This window comes from Benincasa hispida, chromosome 1, assembly GCF_009727055.1.
Source record: "Benincasa hispida cultivar B227 chromosome 1, ASM972705v1, whole genome shotgun sequence".
Taxonomy (NCBI): Eukaryota; Viridiplantae; Streptophyta; class Magnoliopsida; order Cucurbitales; family Cucurbitaceae; genus Benincasa; species Benincasa hispida.
The window spans coordinates 37,699,229-37,726,668 of NC_052349.1; the positions used below are offsets into that span (position 1 = coordinate 37,699,229).

General features: G+C 36.8%; 1 protein-coding gene across 2 annotated transcripts in view; it reads right to left on the reverse strand.

The window, feature by feature from the left end:
- The window catches only part of LOC120088362, a 46,576-nt gene that overhangs the window by 4,156 nt on the left and 14,980 nt on the right, over positions 1-27,440 (reverse strand). The window contains exons 6-14 of one of the 2 annotated variants that reach the window (XM_039045593.1): positions 23,187-23,265; positions 16,177-16,188; positions 16,036-16,101; positions 15,290-15,358; positions 10,763-10,819; positions 10,116-10,193; positions 3,527-3,624; positions 3,416-3,461; positions 3,030-3,157 (exon numbers count right to left, since the gene is read on the reverse strand). In XM_039045593.1, the coding sequence (XP_038901521.1) occupies positions 3,030-3,157; positions 3,416-3,461; positions 3,527-3,624; positions 10,116-10,193; positions 10,763-10,819; positions 15,290-15,358; positions 16,036-16,101; positions 16,177-16,188; positions 23,187-23,265 (633 nt within the window). The remainder of the gene's footprint in view (positions 1-3,029; positions 3,158-3,415; positions 3,462-3,526; positions 3,625-10,115; positions 10,194-10,762; positions 10,820-15,289; positions 15,359-16,035; positions 16,102-16,176; positions 16,189-23,186; positions 23,266-27,440) is intronic. The other variant, XM_039045600.1, reaches the window with a different exon arrangement.

Consider the following 27,440-nt stretch of genomic DNA (forward strand, 5'->3'; position numbering starts at 1 on the left):
GCAGCTCTAATACCACTTGTCACGGACAAGATTTAGCCCCAAAAATTTTGTCAAGTTTCCATGCGGCCTAAGGGGACTTCTTAGTTCAACCTCTAACTCGCTCACTTTTTGAAGACAAAGCAGAAGAAAGCCATAAGTGATAAGACTAAGTAAAGTATACACAAGGAAAGGAAGATACGGGTGATGCAAATCTCTAACAACTTTAATTCTCTCGAGGTAATAAGACTTTACACTCGTACAGATCTTAGACAAAAGGCCCCTTGAACAAACCTCAAGTTTGTCTTTTAGGAGGTGTTTGGGGGGAGTTAGGTAGGATGGAGTGAAGTTATTAACTCTACTTATTGTTTGATCCAAGGAGTCCTTAAACTCACTGCAGATGCCACGGTTTATTAACATTAATTCTATGACTTACTGATCCCATACACTATAGGTTCCATGACTAAACAACTCCTCATACTAAATAACTCCACTCCTTGCTCCAAATGCACCCTTATAGACATGAGAAAATGGTAGAATGTGAAAAAGGGGAATTTTTAATGAATAAGGATGGAGTTCTTGTCCTTATCCGTTCATGTGTAGATAAACATGGATAATTATCCCCTTATTTATTCACTAACTACTTGATCTTGTACTAATTCAAATTGAAAATTCAAACTTGTAAGACTTCTCTTCGCTGCTAAAACTCCTCATTGTTCCCAAGTGTTGTAGCATGCCCATTTCGAAGTAAACTTCTATCAAAGATGCCTCACAAAATGCCTATTACAACCCTTTTGATTGTTGAATTCCTTAACCCGCATCTTGTCTGTATGTGCATGTTGGAAGGTGGTTGTCATGTGGTCCAAGTTCACTGGACACTTCCTCCCTCTTCCCATCCCCTGCTCCTAGCCTCGTACTCTTGATTCTCTTTACCAATCAAATATGGGAAGGCAAAGGACCCTCTGGATCCCGAAGTGACTTACCCTACCTGTTTGGATATGATTCAGAGTCATGGAAGACTTCACACATTGAGTCTTCGTCTTCGTTAATTTGGCATAATTCATGGCTTGATTCGCTCTCAGAACCAGTATTGTTATCCACCATTGTGACCTCTTGAGGCCTGACTTGAGGTTCTGAGATTGGGCTAACATTCAGCTAGGCATCCACTTGTTAAAGAGAGTTCAAATGCACCCGGCTCAAGTTCTATGAATGATTTTTCACAGGTTGCCTACAGTTGACAATTTTCCTTCTTTAACGCGTCGAGGTTCATTCGCAAGGCATGAAGACTAACCCTTGTGGCATCGTGAAATGTCGCATGGTTTGTCACTGGCTAAAATCACCTGCCCTTCTATGTGTTCACCCAACGTTCTAACTAAGGCTTCCATTATAGTTGCATGCTCGTGATAATGCTTTGCAACTAAAATGGAAGAAGGGGCATTGGATGGTAATGGTTTCCTCTCCGTATATAGGAGTTACCTCATGAATTTCACCTGAGGCACACCCATTTGTTCCTCCAAATGAAGAATCCTCCCCTAAAATCTTTGAGCCTTCGTCTTTGATGGGGAAAGTGCCATGTTTGGACTTCTTGAATATTGCTTGGGGAAGTGAAAAATGTTTCCAAACCCAACCTAGCAATCTCCATGACCTTGTCGTGCAAGTCACAACGTGTGCCCCCTTAGGTGGATACGGTTTGCTAAATGCATAAGAAGGTCATTCTAACCCCCAAGATTTCACCTGATAAAATCCAAACGAATGAGAGCTCCCACTAATGGCTTCTTGAAATCCCTTTAAGCAAAGCAAATGAGGAAAGTATTTATAACCTAGGAGAAGGTCTAACCACAAAGTTTTCCCTCCATGGACTTCTTGGCATGTTGAGAAAGGTTATGGAGATTGCCATGAGGAACTGACAAGTGGCAAAAACCAAGGATTTTCCATTAATGAAGAAGGGATTTTGTGGCCAAAATATTGTAAATGAGAGAGAGGGTTCTTTACATGTCCCCCATGCATGGGCCAATGGAGCAATACGTGGCAAGGGGTGAGAGTTCCCCAACCCTATAAAAGGACTACCTTGAAGAATGTTCAAGGAGTCCTATTGTGTCCGATTTTGAGGCAATTTGTCCTTTATTCTAGAAATAATAAAAATCGACTTGGTCCCAATTTTCCCAAGTCTGGTGTTCATGATTGTCCTCTCAGTCGAATTGATGTCTGTTTAATTGTTTATATTCTACGTGTAAGTGTTTATGTCTGTAAACAGGGACTTTAGGAAGGTTGAACCAAGAAACCTCCTTAGGACCGCATGGACACCTAGCAAAACATTTTGGGGGCTAAAGTTTGTCATGTCCACACAAAACATTTTGGGGCTAAAGCATGTCCATGATAGGTGGTTTATAATTGTAACATATATATGACCACACTTGAACATATTTAACCAGCTCAATAAAAAAAAGCCACACAAAGTAAATCTTTCATAATGTTGCTAGATGGTCTTGACTTATTTTCCAACAAAGATTGGAATTCCTCGATGAATAATGCCATTAAGTACTCAATATCATCAATTTTTTTTGTTCAAGATTGCTAGCTAGGTTGCAAAGCCCTATATATGATTAATTACAAAAAACACCTCCATGTATTAAGAGGATCTATAGGCTATAGTTACAAAAGGGAGGAGATGGTTTACTCCACGACACCACGCTAAAGCAAGAAAAGATGTAGATTAAATAGAAGTGTGGATATTTTGTTGCTTATCTATGAAGATCCAGGCGTTTCCTTTCCAACATAAATTCCAATAAAAAGCAATGATAAAGTTTCCTCCTTCAATCTTTAATGGATAATACTCTTTGTACCTCCATTATTGGTGTAAATGTTTTTCCCCCCTTTTCTAATTAGTCTTTCTACCTTGTCGCTGCAGGGAGGTCTCTTGTGCATAGGTGGTTGGGTCTTCACACTTTCCCATCTTTTTTATATTTCACTCAACCAATGAAACCATATGTTTCCTCCTTTAAAAAAAACGGAAAAAATAATAAAATAATAATAAATAATGACTCGATACATACCTTATAGAGTTATTTAAAAGTTCCCTTGCTTTATCAATTCCCATAACTGCTTTGGAAGTATCAGTTGCCTTTAGTTTATTGGAACATAGCAACACCACCCGAGCAAGGTGAAGCATGTTAGCACCAATCTGCACCAGCCACCACAATAGTAGATATGGGGTTATTGGAAGTCAAACGTGCCAGATAATTAATTAATCCATCATGTGACACATCTATGAGAAGAGGAGCAAGATGTCTCATACCAATACCAAAAACAAATTCATTTTCTAAAACCTCATCATTTCTCTCACATACATAAACAAAAATTCAATAAAAAGGAAAAAAGAGTACAGTTATTTTATTAATTGCATCCTTGTAATTCAATCAGAATGTTAAAAATTTTAAACCTGGATGTGATCCTCAGGAAGTAAACTTTTTCGTGCATCAAGACACCTGAAAACAACGACTTCATCAGAAAAACCTTCTTTTTCTAAAATTACTAACACTTCTCAGTTTACCTCTCAAGAAGCTCTTGAGCTTCCTTGAGCCATCCATTAGCATATAGCGTTGAGGCCAAGCCGTCAGCAGAATTTATAGTTTCCAGAGAATTCCATCCCTACACCCATAAGAGATATACCAAGTGTTGTCAGTTGACCAAGAAAGCATGTACGTACCCAAGTGCGCGCACAACCAAAAAAAAAAAAAAACAAACAAACAAAAAAAGAAACCCATGAAGGTTAAAGAAATACTATTAAATAGAGGTAATGTTAGTTAAAAATTAAAACATACAATACAAAATACACTAAATATTAATTTTGATACTCGTTCTGTTTTAGAAGTAACAACCTTGTGTATGTGTATAGTGTATAGACCGATATGAAGTATGGTATCACTAGAAAGTTTTTTGAGCCATTAGAATTTGAGTTAAGAAACACTACTTTAGAGTCTTCAACATTTGAGAAAAACCTTCGCTTATTTTACAAAACTGGTGTACTATAAATCTTGGAGAATTCTTGAAGGAAAAGTATGATTCATCTATTCTTCATACATGAAGGGGAAGATTCCTATTTGTAGAGTTTTAATACAAGTGGGAGTAAAGGGGAATTCACCTGAACTATAACCCAATTACCCAATTACCAATTTTTCTTACATCATTCTACCCTCCGAAAAGAAACTCGTCCTCGAGTTTTAAAAAGAAAAAAAAATAAAACAATCAAGAAATGAAATAAACTTGTACAACGAAGTATGACCAAACCATCTTCCAACATCTTTTTTTTTTTTTTTTTTGAAATAGGAACAAAACTTTTCATTGATATAATGAAAAAATATTACCAAATAGAGAATCAGGAGGTGCACCCAGGCATCTCAACTAGGTTGACACCCCCTTAACACCCGCATCATATCTTCTAACATCTTGAATAAAAATTTCCATCAAGTTCATCAAGACTCCAAGCGTTATAGGTAATATTAAAATATACACGAAAAAGCAACCTAATATTAAAATATACACGAAAAAGCAAAAATTAATATAGAAAAACGTGATTGTCTCTTCCTATTCTCCACGTTTGGGCTATTTTTTTATCTTCCAAGTTTGAAGTTCTTCTTCTCCTAATATTCTGAGATTCTTCCAAAAAAAAAAGGGGGAAGATATTTTCTACAACTTTTCCATTCAAGTTCTTCGACTGCAATTTTGAAGGGTAGAAAAAGCAATCAAAAAGGTTAGTTTTTTTTTCTCTCTCCATTCTAGATCTTCTCGGCAGATTCTAAGTGGTTTCATTAAAAAAAAAAACAAAAAACAAAGGCTTTGTAGTTCTTTTTTTTTTTCTATTGTAGTTGTTCTCTTCAAATTCTGTGGGTTTATATAAAAAGGAAGCATTTTTATTCAGTTTTCATTCAACTTCTTCAGCATTATCTTCATTGTTTTCCCAAAAAGGTCGACTTTTTTTTTATTATTTTTGTTTTTCAGCATACTAGTTGTTTTTCATATTCAAGTTTTTTTTTTTTTCAGACTTTCATTATGTGTTTCGTATGCTTTTTCTTCTGTTTTTTCTTTTTTCTTTTTTGTTTTTCATATTCAACTTTCTTTTGAACAAGATTAGTTTTTCAATATACCTTTTTTTCGATTTTTTTATTTTCGTTTTTTAGTATACTTGTTGTTTTTCATATTCAACTTGTTTTTAAAAAGATTACTTTTTGAAAAAATTAGTTTTTTTTCTTTTTTCAGTATACTTTTTAAGTTTTTATTCAATTTTGAGTGGAAGCATTTCCAAAATAGGCTTCTTCTTTTTTTTAAGTTGTTTGGTTTATTCTCATTGTTTTATAATAGGATGGGAGAAGGAGAGCAGTTAAGTATACTGTTTTTCATATTCAACTTTGTTTTTGAAAAAGATTAGGTTTTTTTTCAGTATGCTTTTTCTTCAATTTTTTTTTTTTCATATTTAACTTTCTTTTGAACAAGATTAGTTTTTTTCAATATACTTTTTTTTTCCAATTTTTTTATTTTCGTTTTTTCAGTATACTACTTGTTTTTCACATTCAACTTGTTTTTAAAAAGATTAGTTTTTGAAAAAGATTAGTCTTTTTTTTCTTTTTTCGGTATACTTTTTAAGTTTTTATTTAATTTTGAGTGGAAACATTTCTAAAATAGGCTTCTTCCTTTTTTTTTAAGTTTTTTTGGTTTATTTTCATTGTTTTATAATAGGATGGGAGAAGGAGAGCAGTTAAGTATATTGTTTTTCATATTCAACTTTGTTTTTGAAAAAGATTAGGTTTTTTGCTTTTTCTTCTGTTTTTTTTTTTTCTTTTTTCATATTTAACTTTCTTTTGAACAAGATTAGTTTTTTTCAATATACTTTTTTTTTCCAACTTGTTTTTTTCCGATTTTTTTATTTTCGTTTTTTCAGTATACTACTTGTTGTTTTTCATATTCAACTTGTTTTTAAAAAGATTAGTTTTTTAAAAAGATTAGTCTTTTTTTCCTTTTTTCAGTATACTTTTTAAGTTTTTATTTAATTTTGAGTGGAAACATTTCTAAAATAGGCTTCTTCCTTTTTTTTTTAAGTTTTTTTGGTTTATTTTCATTGTTTTATAATAGAATGGGAGAAGGAGAGCAAAAATAGAAACATCCTGGTTGACAATATGTCATCTTAGAAAACGAAAAAGATACGAACACATGTAAATGTATGTTTTGTGGAAAAATCACAAAGGGTGGCATTTGTCGGACAACACAACACTTAGTGGGTGGAAACCGAAATGTTAAAGCATGCTTGAAGTGCCCTACCAATGTAAGAGAGGAATTGAAGGAGTACCAAATGAAGACAAAAGCAAAAAGGGAGGAACGCAATGCCCTCCCCAACTATGGTGGTGCTTATGATTTGAATATAATTGATGGAGATGAGATAGAAGTTGGTGGATGTGGATCAAGTACCGGAACATCTAAAAAACGAGCAATTTAATCACAACCGCAAGCACATCCACCACGAACTAAAGGAGCAATGGATAAATTTGTATATCCAAATCCAGCCAAGGTAGTTAATGAGTGGAATAGATTAAAGAAGCTGAAGCAATCAACCATCACCGGAAAATACAACAAAGAAGGGAGAGATGCTACAGTTCAATTTATCATGTATTGAATTTATCAAGCAAGTATTCCCTTGAATACAATTCAGTTGAAAAGTTTTCAAATAATGATTGAAGCCATGGGATAATTTGGACCTGGGTTGATACCTCCTTCTTATCATGAAGCTAGAGTGACAGGCTTAAAAGAGGAAGTAGAACATACAAAAAATTTAATGAGCAATCATGAGGTTGAATGGAAAAAAAAGGTTGTTCTTTGATGTTTGATGGGTGGACTGATAGAAGAGATAGAACCTTGATAAATTTTTTTAGTGCACTCTGCTGCGGGGACATTGTTTTTGGAATTTATGCATCTTCATGCATCAAAACTGGAGAAAAAGTATTTGAACTCTTGGATAGCATGGTGGAAAAGATGGGAGAAGAGAATATTGTCCAAGTTGTGACTGATAATGCCTCGAACTATGTCCTAGCTGGCAAATATTTGGAAGCTAAGCGGCCACATTTATATTGGACACCATGTGCTGCCCATTGTTTAGATTTGATACTAGAGGACATTGGAAAGATCGATCAGATCAAAAGGTACCTTAAAAGGGTTGTAGCACTAAGTGGTTTTATTTATAATCACTTGTATGTACTTAACATGATGAGGGAGTTCACCAATCAACATGAATTGGTGAGACCAGCGATTACACGTTTTGCAACATTGTTTTTACCCTCGCAAGTATCCATAGGAATAAAGCGAACTTGAGAAAGATGTTTATTTTTTAGAAAGGACGACTTCCAAATGGGCAAAAGATCCAAAGGGAAAGAGAGCAGCCGACACCGTTTTTGATGTCATCCTTTTGGAACACACTTTAAAGGCATCCGGACCATTAGTTCAAGTACTTAGACTTGTCGATGGTGATAAACCTGCAATGGGATATATCTATGAGGCGATGGATAGGGCAAAAGAGGCCATTAAGAGTGGGTTTAATGATAATGAGATGAAGTACAAACCAATTTGGGAGATCATTGATAGAAGATGGGATTGTCAACTTCATCAACCATTACATGCTGCTGGATATTATTTGAATCCATCACTTTTTTATGACCACAAGAATAGAATTACTCAAGATGTTGAAGTCATGAGTGGTCTTCTTAAAGTTATACAAAGATTAATACCATCTATTAGTGATCAAAATCAATGCACAGTGGAATTAGAGTTATATTCTGAAGCTAAAAGGCATGTTCGGCATTGACTTAGCAATCAATACAAGAAAAGTTAAGACGCCAAGTAAGGACTCACATTCCCTACTACATTAATAGTGTAAGTGTATATAAGTATGTTATTTCTTCTGAATCATATCAAATGTGTGAATAGCATCATGGTGGGCTCTTTATGTTGGTAGTACTCTAGTTTTGCAAAAGTTAGCCATGAGAGTCCTTAATCTGACGTGCAGCGCTTCTAGGTGTGAGCGCAATTGGAGTGTTTTTTGAACATGTAAGTGATCATTTTGTTTTCTACCTTATTGATTTAAAATTTAAAACAAACTTCTAATTCTATATTGGTTAATAATTTGTAGATTCATACGAAAAGAGGAACAGGTTGGAACAGAAGCGCTTAAATGATCTCGTTTATATAAAGTATAATCAAGCACTTAAAGAGCGCTTTGATTTAAAGGATCAACTTGATCCAATCTCCTTAGATCACATAGACAAAAGTAATGAATGGTTGGTCGGAACATTGGATGAAGAAAATAATGAAACTGAAGTTGACAATGAGTTAGTTTTTTATGACGACGACCTCACATGGGGAGATGTAGCTCGTGCTAGTGGCGTTAGAGAACCCATCACGTACACTAGATCAAAAGGAAAGTCAGCTGCCTCTACCTCCACTTTTAGAGTTCAAAAGCAAACACCAACTATACAAGTGTTTAGTGATGAAGATAAAGACGACGATAAAGAGGAATTAGACATTGAGGAGGACAATGGCCAAGGGGGAGCAATGGATGAAACCTTAGATTTAGATGGGGATGATGTTGAATTTGACATTTGATCATGTCTTGAACTTTTACTTTTAGAGTTTGGTTCATTTTTATTTATTAGATTACTATTATTAATCTTTGAGGCTTTGACATTTGTATATAAACCTATGTTCTTCTTCTACATATATTATATATTTATTTATTTATTTATTGCACCTCGCTTCGTTCGGCCGTCGCCTTTTTGTCGCCTCTCGCTTTGAGGCAATCAAGGGACTTGTCGCCTTGAGGTGCGCCTTGCGCTTTGAAAACACTCTAATACCAATTTGATATAGACTACAAATCTTGGGGAATCTTTTAAAGAAAAGTACTATTCATCTATTCTCCATACATGAGGGAGAAGACTCTTATCTATAGAATTTTAATATAATTAAGGGTAAAAAGGGAATTAACCTAGACTATTACTCAATAACCCAATTACCCAGTTAATGCCATTTTTCTTACATCTGATGTAGACTACGAATCTTGGAGAATTCTTGAAAGAAAAGTATTATTCATTTATTTTCCATACATGAGGGGAAAGGCTCCTACTTATAGAGTTTTAATACAAGTGGAGGTAAAAAGGGGATTAACCTGGACTATTACCCAATTACCTAATTAACCCCATTTTTCTTACCTCAAAAACCCTGAAGTTTAACTAACAAATCAGTCATGCATAGGCTCCATGCACCAGCAAAATCCTCCACCCTCTGTCTCACAAGCTGGGTCGTGAGGATGCATGAGTGGTTGAAATTTTCTCCAACAATCCTGCTATCCACATTTGGTTTGTATGCTTATTTTGATAAAAAGTAGCTAATATTTGGAATGATTCCAGAAAAGGAAAAAAGATAGAATAATATAAACAAAAATTTTTTGGTTTCTAATTCTGCCCATACATGGGTCTGTGCTCGACTCTAATTTTGTGCATTCAAATCAAATTTTGCGTCTATGTTTTCTTGTGTGTCTGTTTTTTCATGGAATGATGGACCAAAAGCCTGCAAAAATATCTGACATGGATCATTTCAGGGCTAGTTTTGATGATCAAAAACAAACTTGAGCATGTCTAATAAGTTTGGTCATATGAAATGCGGTGGTAAGGAGTTAGTGATAGTCTTTTATTTTTTCGTTTTGGTTATAGAGGTTGCTAAAAAAGTCTGCCACTTTGTGCACTACATACTCTCCTGAGGTAAGTTACTTCCATTTTCACCAGGTATTTCAGTAACAAAATGCTTCTTTAAACTGTTCGCCAAACAATGGAAAAGATTTGAGCATTCATTACCAAATCTGCCATTTTGTGAACTAACCCATGGACGTGTCATGTCAAGATCCAAGACCCATGACCTTTATGTTAGAAGCATGAAGTAAAAATTCTTTGCTAAGACATAAATTGAGAGAGAGAGTGAGAGAGAGAAATCTAGAAGTTACTAAAACCAATTGCACGTACTCAACATCAAAAAGGAAAAGCCATTACAAGCACTACACCCGAAGCAAAAGATGAAACATAAAAAGATGGAAAAAAATCAAGATGAACCTTTGATAATTCCATAATGTGCAAAATTTTTCTTTGTACATTCTCAGCCTCCAAAAGATTATTTGACTTCATATGCATCTGAAGCATCAGGAAAATAACAAAAACATGAACCGCAGCTCAAGTAGAACAATAAAACGTGATTAAGAAGGGGAACGAATTGGAAGAGGAAAATGTACAAGATAGAACTAAAATACTCACATATGCTTTAATATATTCTACAATCATAAATGAAAGTGAAGAAATCTAATGTTACTGGCAAAAAACAAATTCAAATGTGCTTTAATCATCTCTCATGTTTTCTTTGTAAAGCAGTGTCTACACCAGGGAAGGTGAAGTTGTTTTATTGTCCCATATTAGTTGTAAAAATTAGTTTTTAAATTATGATAATAAATAATCTCGATATAGTTCTTTTACTAGTAGATGGCCTTTATATAAGAGACCTTGCTTTTTTTTTTTTTTGGATAAGAAACAATTTTATTGATGAATGAAAACTATAAGGGACCTTGCATTACTATCAAGCTATTGACAAAACACAATATTCCTCCCCAAATAAACTTGGTATAAGAGTAGAAAAATCACAGCTCCCATTATAGGATAAAACCTAAACTTAGAAAAATCACAGCTCCCATTATAGGATAAAGCCTAACCTTAGCAAGATATCGCAATCTTCTAATGCAGAGAATTGACTCACCTAAACCACCTTCCTGCATGACCAAACAATAAAAGGTTGTGAAATATGTCCCACATAAAATACGATATAATACAAGGGTTATATCAGCAGGAGAATCCTTCAATGATATCTTCTTTTGAATATCTTTGTGCATGTTCCTGTTGGTTTAAGCTTCTCCTTTTATTTAACCTTCAGCAGGTCCTCTCAAATAATTTCAGAGAAAATATCTTTCAAGTTCTTACGTGCCCTTTATTTGGCTCCAAAGGCAAATCTTCTTTGGGTTAATGTGGTTAAAGCTCTTCAGATTTATGGTCAGAGCGAAATTAGAGAATTTTTCAAAGATTTAAATCTGTTGAAATTATATTTTAGCCTTAAGGGCGTTTTTGTCTTTTATCAGTCTAGGTTTCTCATTGTTTGGTTATTTATACCTGTTCCTGTATTGTGTACTGAGTATCTGAATTAAAATAAAAAACTCTTATCGTGGTTTTTCCTCCCTGGTCTAGGGTTTTCCACGTAACTCTGATGTTTTCTTTTTCTTCCCTAACTTTTCAAGATGGTATCAGAGCATAGTGATGAGAACGTTGCTAGAATAGAAAAGATTCAGTCATCGACTCTAGTAGGGGATGGAACTCCAAGAGAAAACTCTAATAGTGCTGAAATTAGGGCTACCGTCGATCAATACCTACGGTCATTACTTGGACCGATTCAGATTCAACCAGCCCTAATCGATCCAACTGTCGCTGTCGTCGGAGGACCCCCGCCACTGCCGACGACGACTTCAACCACACTACCGCCGCTGCAATCGAGACTTGACCATCCGCCGTCAACCCAGCCTAGATATAAGCGTCCGTTGTCGACTTCCTATGTTTTCCAGCCACCGGGATTTACAGTTGCTGATTCCGCTCCAGATCCTGCCAGCGGAAGTGTTTCAGGTCAGTCGTTCTCCCTTCCGGTGTTACCTAGTTCTGTCTACCCATCGAGTCTTCCATCTTCGAGTCTTCCATCTTCAAGTCTTCCATCTTCGAGTCTTCCATCATCATCGAGTCTTCCAAGCCCTCTGAATGTGCCCGATATATCGGTCTACCAGAACCCACAACATCATTTGAACCACCCGGTCCAGCCAAACCCGATCCAATCGAACCCGGTCCAGCAGAACCCTTTACAGCAACTTCTTGTCTCCCACTATTTTTCCTCTGGTCAGCCAGCTCCTCCCGTTGGTTTTCTCACACCGACAGAAACGATATCTTCAGGGGTTTATGAGTAGAAACAACCTACAATGATTCATGGTGGGACTGTTAGTGTTCAACAGCAACTGGCAAACCTTCAACATCAAATTTCTGCCCTTGGAGCAGCCGTTAGATCTTCGGCCAATCCATCAACAGATTTTCTACCAGATACATAACCGGGGGTTCCATTATGTTCAGAAACTCCGGTAACTACTTACCCTACTTTACCTTTCACAAACATTATGTCTAGGTTTGTAGGCAATTCTGCAGGAATTTCCGTTGGCGAAAAACTTAATGGACAGAATTACTTTTCTTGGTCACAAATCTGTGAGGATGGTTCTCGAGGGGCGGCACAAGTTCGGATATTTAACAGGGGAAATACCCAGACCAAACCCTAGGGATCCTCAAGAACGGATATGGAAGGGGGAGGATTCTCTCCTTCGCTCAATTTTAATAAATAGTATGGAGCCTCAGATCGGGAAGCCTCTTCTTTACTCAGCTCATGCTCGGGATATCTGGGAAGCTGTCCAAAAACTTTACTCGAAGAGGCAGAATGCTTCACGTTGTTATACCTTGAGAAAACAAGTGCATGAGTGCAAGCAGGGGACACTCGACGTAACATCCTATTTCAATAAATTATCACTGTTGTGGTAAGAGATGGATCTATGTTGGGAAATAGTTTGGAATTGCCCAATTGACGGGGTTCAGTATTCGAAGATTGAGGATGCTGACCGTGTTTATGATTTTTTGGCTGGCTTAAACTCAAAGTTTGATGGTGTTCGGAGCCGAATTTTGGGACAAAGACCAATGTCGTCCCTGATGGAAGTTTGCTCAAAGGTCAGATTGGAAGAAGATAAAGTTCTGTCTCTTATACACATCTAGATGTGTATAAGAGACAGGCAGATGGGTCATTTGCCCCCGTTGCAGGAAAGGGCCACTTATCCCCACTTCAAGGACTGATTTTGCATAATGTCTTACATGTGCCAAAAATATCATATAATTTGCTATCAACTGCAAAGTTGTGTTCTCACCGATAGCTCTGCGGAAAGGTACTAGGTCGTGCACCAAACACTCTATGACAAGCTTCTTGTCTTATAGTAACCTGTTTACGAGATTTAGAGCTTTCACCACCAGCCTGGATAATATGATAATTCCGGGCAATGTGCACAAGACTCTGGAAATTCCTGAATGGTGAGGTGCAATTATGAGAAATGCGGGCCCTTAAGACTAACAAAACATGGAATCTGGTTAGTCTTCCGAGAAATCACAAAACCATAAAGTGCAAGTGGGTGTTTACTGTCAAATACAAGTCAGATGGAACTCTCGACAGATATAAGGCCAGATTGGTTGCAAAAGGATTCACTCAAACGTATGGAGTGGATTACTCAGAAACCTTCTTACCTGTGGCAAAACTTAACACTATTTGTGTCCTCCTTTCTGTGGCAGTTAATCAAGACTGGCCTCTCCATCAGTTGGATGTGAAAAATGCATTCCTGAATGGTGAACTGGAAGAAGAGGTTTATATGAACCCACCTCCAGGGTTTGAAGCACAGTTTGACAATCAGGTGTGCAAATTAAAAAAATTCTTGTATGGACTGAATCAGTCCCCTAGAGCTTGGTTCGATCGATTCACCACCTTTGTTAAATCTCAAGGGTTTGTTCAAGGGCATTCAGATCACACCTTGTTCACTAAGTCAACACCAGGAAAAATAGCAGTATTGATTGTCTATGTTGATGATATTATACTATCAGGAGATGATTCAGCAGAAATTGACAAGTTGAAATGACGAATGGCAGATGAGTTTGAGATAAAAGATCTCGATACCTTGCGATATTTTCTAGGAATGGAGGTAGCAAGATCAGTAGAAGGGATCTTAGTGTCTCAGAGGAAATACACACTCGATTTGTTGAAAGAAACTGGAATGACAGGGTGTAAACCTGCAGATACACCTGTAGAAGCCAACCTCAATCTGATAGAGTCAGCAGATGATGTTCCTGTAAACAAAGAGAGATATCAACGACTTGTGGGAAAACTGATATATCTGTCACATACCAGACCTGATATATCATATGCAGTTAGCTTGGTCAGTCAGTTCATGCAGGCTCCGTGTGAAAGACACATGGAGGAAATCACACGGATCCTGAGGTATCTGAAGTCTTCTCCTGGAAAGGGCTTGGTTTTCAGAAAGCATGATAAAAGGTGTATCGAGGCCTACACAGATTCTGACTAGGCCGGTTCTGTTACAGATAAGAAATCTACCTCAGGATACTGTACCTTTGTGTGGGGAAACTTAGTTACCTGGAGAAGTAAGAAGCAGGCGTCGTGGCTAGAAGCAGTGCCGAAGCCGAATACAAGGCTATGAGCTTGGGTATATGCGAAGAGATTTGGTTGAAGAAGGTTCTGGTAGATCTACATCAAGAAAGTCATGACCCGATGAGACTGTACTGCGATAACAAGGCTGCCATTAATATTGTACACAATCCGGTTCAACATGACAGAACCAAACACGTTGAGATTGACCAACACTTCATCAAAGAAAAACTGGATAACGGTAGCATTTGCATTCCTTATGTTCCATCCAGCCAAAAGTTGCGGATGTTCTCACCAAAGGGTTACCCAGACAGACTTTTGACACCTGTGTTAGCAAGTTGGGATTCATTGACATCTACGCCCCAACTTGAGGGGGAGTGTTGAAATTATATTTTAGCCCTAAGGGCGTTTTTGTCTTTTATCAGTCTAGGGTTTCTCATTGTTTGGTTATTTATACCTGTTCCTGTATTGTGTACTGAGTATCTGAATTAAAATAAAAAACTCTTATCGTGGTTTTTTCTCCCTGGTCTAGAGTTTTCCACGTACCTCTGGTGTTTTCTTTTTCTTCCCTAACTTTTCAAGAGAATCAATTCGCCTAAAGTCTTCTTATCAGTGTTCTCTTTCAAAGCTTTTTGGTGGATTTTTCATTCAAGATACTTGTCGAAGCCAGAATGCGTTTATTTCACCTTGTTAAGCTGTTTGTTCTTTATGCCCTCAATTGGGTTTTTGGTTGCTTGGTTTTAGTCTTGTTCTGAGGATACTTGTTACGCTTTGATTGTTGCTTCCCTTCATTTGTTGTTCATTTTTGTTTTCTCCTCTTAGAGTTTGTATCTTTGAGCATTCGTTTCTTTCCATTTCCTTAATGAATTGTTTCATATCATGTTAAAAACATATATATATGTACATATGTATGTATATATATATATATACACGAAAGTTGCATTCCTTCCAATGCATGATGATATACCTCCAGTATCCTAATAGAATCCTGGATCAGGGCCACAGAATCTTTTTCCTCTCCAAGAAGGTATAGCACCTGCATGGAAAATACATATTATTATTTGAAGTATTGGAACTGTAATCAACGTTGAAGAAACAAAACTTGGTCGTGTAAAATTATTTAACTTTTGTTATTATGATCTCGTTTGATAACCATTTGATATTTGGTCGTTGATCTTGTTTGATTCCATTTTGTACTTGAACTTTCAAAATGTCTATTTTAGTCCTTGAACTTTTTAAAAGAATAATTATTTGGTCTCCTAACTTCTATAATATCTATTTTAGTCCCTTAGCTTTTAGAAAGGAACCATTTGACCCTTGTTAAAGTACTTCTCCATTTAAAAAAGAATAGCTCTCTCAATACTTGGTTTTAACTTTTAACCTATGAGGTTTGAATACGTGCACTTGTTAACACATTAGAACATGAACTTCAAGCTATGTTATTAATTTATTAAAAACAAAATAAATGCAAGGACAAAATGGTTACTTTTTGAAGTCCAAGGACCAAAATAGACATTTTGAAAGTTCATAGACTAAAATAGAACAAATTTAAACATTTATAGAGACCAAAATGAAATATTCTCGAAAGCATAAAGACCAAAATGGAATATTCTTGAAAGTTTAGAGACCAAAACAAGATTAAACTTTTTGAAAAATATGAAAGAAAACAATATGGCAAAACTAATATGATAAAGCAAGGATATCAGAGTATACTGTTCCAAAATGGTACATTGTTTCTGCATAATCAACATGGCCATATCCGAGAACGCGACCTTTGATCTGAAGAAGAAAAAATAACAAATGAGAAGATAAAATACCAACTGTTTATTCGAGTATAAATGACCAGCCTCATACCTTCAGTGCCCGCTGTCCAACAGATCATCAAACATAAGCCAGAAGGGAAAAAAAATGTTAGCATGAATTCGCACATCAAAGAATCAATAAAAGGAAGCATGCAAAAAATTATTAATGACTAGGCTTTGGAAATAAACTATAGCATTGATTTTTTTTTATATATATATCCATGAGTGTCTAGACCAGCTTATGCCCAATTAGATTAATCTCACGGGACAACTTGTTTAACCCTACAACATTTGGGTGTCAAGGAAACTCATAAGATATTAAATCCTAGGTAGGTGGTCACATGGATTGAACCCATGAACTTTTAGCCTTTTATCAAAGGGATGTTCTCTTATTTACCTAGACCAACCCATGATGGTCAAATAAACTGTAGCATTGGTAAAAATGAGTTTATAACATTGAGCAACTGTCGCATAACAAATTTACTAATATAGAAAACAAAATCACTAAAAGTAGCAAAACTATAAAATTTAAATTCTACCCATAATGAGTATGACCATAGTACAACTGGTAAATTATAATTCACTGAAGACTAATGACACCGTATAAATTTTCTCAGTACATGAAAATCCAATATCCATCATGTTAGGTTTGTGTGGAGCCCAAATAACAATTCATAGTTGACTTGAAAACCCCACATATGCATGGCTCACGTTGGATTTATTTGGTCTTTTTTATTTGTGAAATTCATGGCCAACAACCTTTTTAAAGGCCCATTGCTTCTCTTTTTTAATTAACCTACTAGCAACCCTTTTTTATGAAGCCTAAGTAGTTTCAAGGATTAATCCTCCAAGAATCAAGATTGTAAATCTTTTATTAAAACAAATAATGTGTTAGATGCAAGAGGTAAAGATTCCTATTTATAGAGCTTTATTGCAAGTGGGGGTAAAAAGGGAATTAACATAGAATATTACCTAATTACCCAATTAACCCCTATTCTTCTTACATCATTCTACCCCTCCAAAAAGAAAACTTGTCCACGAGTTTTAAAAAGAAAAAAATTATGAAGCAAACAAGGAATAAAATAAACTTGTTCAACAGAGTATGACCAAACCAACCTCCTATATTTTGAACAAAAATATTATGATCAAAAGGATAAATTCAAGACAAAAAATCAAATATTGCCACCAAAAGATGAACTTCTCCATCAGCCATAAATCCAAATAAAGATGCTTCTTTCAAGCTCATTCAAAACTGTTTCAAAGGACCAATCACTAAAAAACCACCTTCCAAAGAGAATCGTTCAAGAATCATGTCTTCTTTATCATTCATTTCAAGTTCTTCGATAGTTTGGTGATCCATTTCCAATGCAATCAATATGTCATTGTTCTTGCTCGATTCTTGCTCACTGTTCAATACCTCTTTTCCCTCTTCTTCGTTGGATTTTTCTTCTGTACTTGAGACAATTTCCAAATTAACATCTTCAAATTCTTCTTTTTCTTCTATTTCGTTCGCATGAATTTTGTCCCAATCATCTCCGTTAATTACATGGATCTCAACAAGATTTTTCCCAATTTTATCTTCAAAATTTTCTATTTGAAAATTTTCCAACTGTGATTCCTTTATTTTTTTTCTTCTGTATATGAAATCAATCGGTTCTTGAACTCTTGCAAATGAATTGATAAACAATTAATATGTTGAGTCATTTTTCCCTTTGAATGTTGGACTTCTTTTGTTGTTTTCTTTATTTCCTCCAATGCTACGGGATCAAAGTGGTCATTTAATTGGATTCTTGGATATGTTTCAGTCTCGTAGTGGGTATAGAAATCATCCATTGATTTTCTTGAATCAACCTTTCTTGATCGTGTTTCATAACCAAAAGAATAATTTCGAGTCTAACATTTTTTGGGCTGTAAAAATCCATTCTTGATGATTCTTGATGATTCTTTAATTCATCTAACTCCCAATCTTTACATTGATTTCTTGAAAAATGGGTTTGATTGGATCGTTGAGCCCCTTTTCAATATTGTTGCCTTTCTATTCCATCCCAAATTAACTTAGAAACGTCTTTGGAATCACTAGAATCATTAGAAGCAAATTTTCAATGTTGATAATGATAGGTTCTTTAAGAAAATTGAGCATGAGAAAAATTAGTATGTTGAGGTTCTTTTTACTTTCTTCTTCTGAATCGGGAACGGCCAAATACACTGCCGAGAAGTTTCAGATCCTTCAATTCGCTCTCTACCCTTTCTTTGTCAAAGAATCCAAGCTAATCACCCATCCGTAAGTTCCCTCGCCGCTTATCTTCATGTTCGGATGTTTGGAGTTTTGTACACTAGGGCAGGATTTGGGAACTAGGTGTTTCTTTATGTTGATGAATATTTCTCTGCAGTTACAATCAATTTATTTTCTTCTTCGAAATTAGAATTGAGCAATATATAATTTTTACAACCCTGATGAATTCTCCTACTGAACCAACATGCTCCTGCCTTCTCTACCGTTTTTTACTCCGCCGCCACCCACATCATGTCAAGCAACAAGAAATCATCGTTTCAGATTGATCATGGTTTTGGCCTTGAACGGACAAACATCACGGAATCAACAAAAAACTGAGCCTACTTCATCACACTCAAGTGTCAGATTATCTTGTGGTTGATTGCATGCTTCAAAGACTTGCAATATGTCCCACTTAACCAGCACTTCTTTCGAGAGAGAACAAACCATCTGGGTCGAAAAGACAACCGATCGAAAGGGTATCTTGGCAGAAATAGCAAGGCTAGGCAACAACAAGGGTATCAATAAGATATTGATTCCCGTGGGGGAAGATAGAAAAGGATGGAGGGGTCTTTTAACACTCCTCAACACTCTCCCACCTTACTCACCCACAAAGGACCCTCCACAATCAACCCAACCTTCACCAAACCACAGACTTATGGAGCCCCTTCATACAAAGAAGCTTTGGGCAAAGTTCAGATTGCTCCACCACAAAAAAAGAAGAGTTCATGCACAAACCAATCTCGACACCAGTATCATTGTCTTCCGAAAATCTTTCCATGATAATTGGCAAAGGATCACGAGGGCTTTACGACAACACATTAACTACTTCTATGTTGTTAATCCTTTCCTTGATGATAGAGCCATCTTGAAATGTGAGGATTTTGAACAAGCAACAATCCTCTGCAACATTAGAGATTGGTACAAGGTGGGATCATTCTACTTGAAGTTCCCCAAATGGAATCCAGACATAGCCTATCAGAATCAACTCACCCCTTCATACGGGGGATGGATAAAGATTTGAAATCTTCCTCTTAACCGATGGGACGATGATAGACTGAAATATATTGGTAAAAAATGTGGAGGTTTTATTGAAATAGCAACCAAGACTCTATCAAGATTAGATCTCATCAAGATTAAGGCTAATCACTCTGGTTTTATCCTCGCCGAGATCAGGATTCCCTCTTCCTCCTCATCGTCAATTTCTGTTATGACTGATCCTTTTTTTTTTTTTTGTAGAAACCACGTCGGATACATGGCCGGAATTCATGGAGGGCTCCCGTCGACGATATTATGAATAGATAAACCGGTTTCATAGACTGAAATCAACAGGGCTAGTGTACTATCTGACAGCATACTTGGTCCATCTGCTTTTGTTGAGGGCCGACAGATTTTTACCTCATTGATTACTAATGAAGTCACTGAAGATTGTGCCCACAGGAAGAAACTAGGATTGGTGATTAAGATTGACATCGAGGAGGCTTTTGACAAGGTTGATTGGGATTTCCTTGATCTTATCTTGGAAGCAAAAGGTTTTGGCTTATTATGGAGGAAATAGATTCGCAGATGCATTACCTATGCTAACTTCTCTATCATGATCAATGGCCACCCTCGTGGTAAGATTTGTGCTACTCGTGGTCTCGGGCAAGGTGATCCTCTATCACCCTTCTTGTTATAATCATGGACTGTTTGAGTAGATTGATGATGGAAGCTAGTGATGGTGGATTGATTAAAGGCCTTCACATAGGCCAAAGCTCTCTACAGGTACACCACCTCCTCTTTGCAGATGACAAACTTATTTACAGAAAACGACACTGCTGCTATTAGAAATCTCTTCGGCACCATTGACAAATTTGAGAGAGCCTCTGGACTAAACATAAACCATAGCAAAATAGAATTAATTAGTGTTAATGCTACACTCGCGGACTTGGAATTGATTGCATTGACTTATGGATGCAAATTGAGCCATTGGCCTTGTGCTTATCTGGGTCTTCCTCTCTTTGACAAACAAGAATGTGTCTTTTTGACAGTCGGTGATTGAAAAGGTGGATAGAAGGCTTCATGCCTGGAACCACAGACATATCTCAAAGGTGGTCGCCTTACTCTCTTCCAAGCTACCCTGTCAAATCTCCCCACATACTATATGTCCCTTTACAAAATGCTTGTCACAGTTGCAAACAACATTGTGAAACATTATCGAAATTTTCTCTGGAAAGGTGGCATTACACAACAAGGGTCTCATCTTGTTAGATGGGACAAAGCTAAGCCTCAAGCACAGGGTGGCATTGGATTACAAAATCTGGTGGATAAAAATAGAGTTCTTCTTGCCAAGTGGATTTGGCGATATTACCACGAGGATGGCACTTTTTGGAGACAGGTCATAGACGCCAAATATAGGGTGACTCCTTATCTATCTTGGCCTAACATTAACCATTCGGGACACATTAAAGGGCCTTGGTGTACTATATTGTTGCACATGAATCTCATTAAAGATAGAGTTCCTATCAAAGTTGGCAATGGGATTAATACATCTTTTTGTTGTGATAATTGGCTCAAAAATCCATCCCTCAAGGATGCATACCCATGGCTTTACTCTATATCCAAACAAAAAAATTCCTCCATATATGATCTATTGGACATGAGACATGGGTGGACCTTATGTTTTATGAGGAATCTCAAGGATGAAGAGTTTGACGACTAGATTGACCTTACGGATTGCCTTAATGGTTTCCATATCTCCACATGGATGTGGCAACTTGACACCAAAGGCACCTTCTCCACAAAATCCATCTCCACAGACTTGGGATCAAATATGACCACTACTGCCCACCCTTTCCATGGTGCGATTTGGGATGACTTTTACCCCAAAAAAGGTCAAATTTTTCCTTTGGGAAATTAACCATAACGCCATCAATACATGTGACAAAATCCAAAGAAATTTTCCACATAAGGCAGTCTCTCCACAATGTTGCATCATTTGCAAATCAGGTTATGAGTCACCTAGCCACCTTTTTTATCAACTGTCAATACGCCGATAGATTTTGGATGGAGATATTATCCTCTTTTGGCTGGCATAATACTATCCCCAATGACATTATCGGTCTCCTCTCATATGCTCTCGATGGTCATTCATTCATTAAAGAGAAAAGAATCAGGTGGATGCACTTGATTTGTGCCTTTTTATGGATTACATGAAAGGAGAGGAACCATCGCATATTCAACGACAAGGGAAGCTCTTTTGATAGTTTTTTTGAAATCATTGTATATCATGCTATGACTTGGTGCAAACGCACATCTTTCTACAAATCATACTATCTATCTTCACTATTAACCAATTGGAGGAATCTTTTGTAACTCCATTTGGTTTGGCTTTGGCCTTTTTTTGTAAATTTCATATATCAATGAAATTTGTTTCTTAACCAAAAAAATTCTTCTTCTGAATCACTTGAGTCAAAATCCCAACATTGTTTTTGGAAGTAAAATTGATTTTCTGGCCTATAACAACTGCTGTTTTTTTTTTCTTGGGCATCTTCTTTGATCGGCAATAATTCATTCTTGAAAAATCTTTGGTTTCTTCCTTCTTTCTTGGAATTTCAAGGTTCCCCCTAATTAGATGTGGGTTGTTCGGTAACGAACAGAACTCACGAAGCTTCCTCTTGTGATCGGCGTCACCAAGAGTTTTCCGGACTTCCACTGACGGCAGTTAATGTTCGCCCAGACAAATGTTCTGATACCAAATTGATGTAGCCTAAGTAGCCTCAAGGATTAATTCTCCAAGAATCAAGATTGTAAATCTTTTAATAGAATGAATAATGTGTTTGATACAAGAGGGAAAGATTCCTATTTATAGAGTTTTACTACAAGTGGGGGTAAAAAGAGAATTAACGTAGAAGATTACCTAATTACCCAATTAACCCCTATTCTTCTTACATCACTTTTTGATTGGGTGATGTGGGAGGCATTTATTATAAGAATTTTATTGGATTAATTTAGAGCTGGATTTATGAAATCAGAAAGTAGGGGTGGTGGACATTGTCTATAAAAGAGCAAAAGAAGAAGGAAATTATGCAAGTGAGCCAAGAGTGTTCTTTTACCGCTAAAGAAGAAGAGAAGGCCAAGAGTACCGAAATTTTTATTCTTCAGCATTTTAGTGTAGCAGTGAGCATAAGCAAAGAAAATACAGTGCGTATTTTTCTTGTTGGGTTGAGGGTTTCTCTTATTGCTTATTTTAAATTACCGAGTTGTGGTACTTGGATTCAAATAGTTCGTGTTGGGCTATTTGAGGGGAGCTATTTGAGGAAAGATTTGTAGCGTGAGTTTGAGTGTTCTTTGAAGTCTCCATCATAGTAGAACCCGTAGTTGCAGATGACTGGACGTAGTCCCGAGTTCGGGACGAACCAATATATTTTTCAGTGTCATTCTCTTTTTCCTTTCTCTTAATTATTTTGGTAATTTTATGATTGTTACTCCTATTGGCTCTAACCTGTGGAAGTGGGAGTTTGAGATATAATTTAGTTTATTCTGCATTTATTTATATCTTGCATAAATTCCCAACACATCATTCCTCAAATTCAGTGTTATCTGATCTGGTGCTCAATAAAATAATGAAAATTTTTCAAAGCTACTATGCCAATTAATTTTGAAGTCTAAATTAATAAAACATTTGGTTCAATATAATGATCTTTAGAAATATGCTTCAACCAATGAGATATTTCTTAAAAAGGAAACAAAACTTTTCATTGAGATAATAAAAAGAGACTTGCTCAAAATATAGTGAAACAAACAAATACCTCATAGCAGTTGCAGGATTCTTTTAGCTTCCTCTGAACTAGATAAAACTGGCCAAGGTTATGAAGTGCAGATGCAACTCTGAACAATAAAAGTCCAAATCACATCAACTGTGTTTTTTTTTTCTTGAAAAGGAAACATAATTTTTTCACTGAAATGATGAAAAGACACTCATGCTCAAAATATAAAGATGTAAAAAGAAAACGACAAACTATTCTAAAACAAAACGTACGGTCTATGCAATGAAAACTAAAGAAATCCAAATAAACAACAATCTTCAAAAGAGTAGAATGCACTATGGATGGGAAGAGAACACCATAAAGTAACTCCTTGGTTAGACCGATATGAGACAGTCAGGCTCAATGCTTCCTCTTGGTGCACTCTTTCAAAGGCATTTGCAGACTTTTCTATTCAAGATCTAAATCTAAATTGGAAGGCTTTCATTTTTCCAGCACACTAGTTTCAGCTTTGTTTTGCTTTCTCTTGTTTTGGAGTTCATTTAGTAATAGTTTTGTTTTGTAGGAAACAAACAAATATATATCAACAAAACAAGAGAGCACAGCCTAAGGGCAAGGGGATGAGAGGGTGTAATAGTTTTTACTCCTATTTCCATTTTGCTCCATTGTATTAGGGGCGTATTTTTATTGTGTTGGATTGGATATTCAATCCATAGTCTGTGTTGTTTTGTTGTTCTATTGTTCCAGGTATGATGAGAGTGCTAAGGGGGTGTCGACCTAGTTGAGATGTCCGGGTGCACTCGTTGATCCTTTGGCATATTGCTCTTGTATCTCTCTTTGTAATTTGAGCATTAGTCTCATTTCATTATTTCGATGAAGAGACTCATTTCCTTTTCAAAAAAAAAAAATCGTAAGTGATCATAACAACTGAGATTAAGGCTTCTAAGTTGGCCAACCAAACTGAAATACGTTGATCAGGACCAATTATATGCAAAGTCATTTTATATACACATAACACACATCAATGAAATATACACACACATAAGAAACTAATTTCATCAAGACAAATTATATACAAAAGCAGAGCTGACTTAAAACCTTGGACCAAAATTTATTTTGACCTCATAGTAGGCACAATAACTGAAGCAATGTGAATAAAAAAAAAACACAATATTATGAAAGCAGTTGTTTCTATTATTGTAGGCTCTTTTTTTTTTATGAGAATAAACAGCTTTCATTGAGAAAAAAATGAAAGAATACGAGGGCATACAAAAAAAACCAAGCCCCAAAAAGAGGGGACACCCTTACAGAAAGGAGTCCCAACTATGCGAAATCATGCATATAGAATATTTACAAAAAGTCTTCGAAATCGAAGCCTAAAGGGAAACATGAAAATGAACAAGAGACGAAAAATCCCTAAAATCCCTTTCCACACCCCTAAACACTCTACTATTACACTCCCCTCATAACACCCAAATAATAGCGCACACACTAGCACTCCAAAGAAAACAACCGTTCTCCCCATAAAAGGCAAATTGAGGAGGAACTCTACAATCGAAGCACTGACGTCTCTATGACAAACATTCAACATACCGAACGTCTGAAGAAAAGAATCCCAAATGTCGCTCGCATAACCGCACCACCAAAGAATATGATCCAGGTCTTCCTCCGCCTTCCAACAGAGGATACAGTAGAAAGGCCCAACAAGCGAGGGTAATTTCCTAGCAAGCCTATCCAACGTATTGGCACGACCGTGAAGAACCTGCCAAGAAAAAAACCTCATCTTCTTAAGGATCTCAACCCTCCAAAGCACCGAAAAAACCGAATCACCCGAAGGGGGCGAGCTAACCAAACTCTGAAAGAAAGACTTACAAGCGAAGCCCTCCAAAGGACTAGGGCTCCAAATTCTCACATCTCTTCTACCCAAACAAAATGGGTGGTTCTCGATTAAAGAAAGAAGAGCAACCATGTCCGTCATTTCCCTATCAGAAAGAGAGCGACAAAATGCAAAAGAAAAGGAACAAGACCTCCCCAACCATACTAAAAAATGGGCTATGAAATGGTTTTTGAGGGAAGACAATCGATACAATTGAGGGAATGAAACACAGAGAGGTCTCTCTCCCACTGAAAGGTCTTCCCAAAAGTAGATGTCTCTCCCATCCCCCACCACGCATTGGACCAAAGGAGAGAAAGAGGGAAGTCCTTTCAAAATCCCTTTCCAAACATTCCGGTTAGAACCTTTAACCCCTTTGGACGGCCAATCAAAAGGATGAGGCTATGTTTACTCAAAATGATCCTACGCCACAAAGAGTTAGGTTCAGAGGTGAAGTGCCATAACCATTTGGCTAAAAGAGTTTTGTTACAAATCCTTAAATTCTCAATTTCCAATCCCCCCTTGGCAACCGACCTCTCAATGATCTCCCACCTTACCAAGTGGGAACCTCTACCATTCCTTTCATCAACCCCTTCCCACAGAATGTCCCGCATTAATCTCTCTAAACCCTTACACACCTCACACGGGGCTCTGAAGAGGGAAAAGTAATGAACACGAATACACTCAAAACAGACTTTATCAGGGTGAGCCTTCCTGCTATAGAGAAAAAGCCTTTCTTCCAAGAGGCTAATCTCTTCCGAACTTTATCCACCACAGGGTCCCAAAAAGTGACTAACTTCGGATTATTACCCAAAGGAAGACCAAGATAAGAAGAAGGGAGATACCCAACGTCACACCCAATCCACTCAGCCCACCTTTTGAGCTTATCCTTATCACAATTGATTCCCATAACACTACAATTTCCCCTAGACTCTTTTTTTTGTATGTCCTTGTATTCTTTCATTCTTTCTCAAAAAAAAAAAAAAAAAAAATCCTCTTCTAAATTCAAAGGACTTTTATTATTAACCAATGGTCCTAAATAGAAAACAAACACCTCCCTAAGTGGTAGGACCAGAGAAACTCAAGAAACGTTCTTCAATTTCGAGGAGAACGAAGGTTTGTTTTTTGGGTCCTAATCCTTCAGAGGGGGCTTTCTTGTGATTCTTGCTTTCTCTGTTTGTTCAGTCCCCTCATGCAACTCCCATATTTTTTTCCTCGCGTTGAAAGATTAGAATTTTCAAGTAGGTTAAGTTTTGTGTGGCAAGTCCTACATGGCATGATTAATACTATGGATCATACCTCGAGGGGGTCTTCCTTCCTAACAGGTCCACAGTCCTACATTCTTTGGAGGAGGGCTTCAATTGATCTTCATCACATTCTTGAGAGTTGCTAGTTTGCCTCTTCCATCTAGAATTGCTTCTTTTAGATATGTCATGTTTTTTTAGGTATGCTCCACAGCAATGAAGGCCATTATTTGTGGTTTGCAAGAGTTTGTGCTATCTTGTTGTGCCTTTGGTTTGAGAGAAACAATTATTCTCCTTTCGTTGGAAGGCACCACATGTTTATCCAAGGAGTTCCCTATATGATCGACATCAATTCTGCCAACCAAGCCCGATCAAACTCTGTAATTCTCTATCAAACAAACCTTTGCAAACAAGCCCCCACCCAGCGTTGTTCTAGCCCTACCAATCAGTTATAAAGGCATCCTTTTTAGAGAAATAGTGAACAAATCGCAGAAGTCCTACAGAAGATTGGAGTCCCCTACCCACTTGTCTTTCCAGAATCTAATTCTGACATCAATATTCTTGGCTATATCAAACCACGGCCTACCAGAAGCTCTACCTCTTGACTGGGAAAAAGACCATTCATTAGGCTCAAAGCCTCTAAACACTGGCAACAACTTTTTTCCACAAAGCATCATCAAACCTCCAAAACCATTTTAGAATAAGGGAGTTGTTTCTCTTTCTCTACTAAAAAGAGCCTACACCAAAACCTCCATACTAAATAGGGTGAGAAGTCCACTCCTAAGACAAAACGGGAGTTAAACCCACAAATAAAAAAAAGGGAGAAATTCATATCGGAATAAGGCACATTATTCGACAAGAAATTGAGGAGAGTTGCAACCAAATAATCATGAGGGAAGAAACATTGCTCAAGGAATAAGAACAAGAAGAATGAGAGAACGTTTGAGAAGCCAATAAAAAGAAAAGAAAAAAAAAGTTAGAGAGGGTTAAGGAAGAAAGATTTCGCACATATATGGAAAAGAGTGCACAAAATTGACAGAGAAAAAATTGGAAGATGGGGTGGCCACTAGAAAACACAAACAGTAAAGAGATTGCTACAATTAAGAAGAGACCAACGTCAGAAGTCAAAAACACTTGCAAGAGAGATCTAGGAAGATGCTCAAGGTGACAAAGGTTGGATTT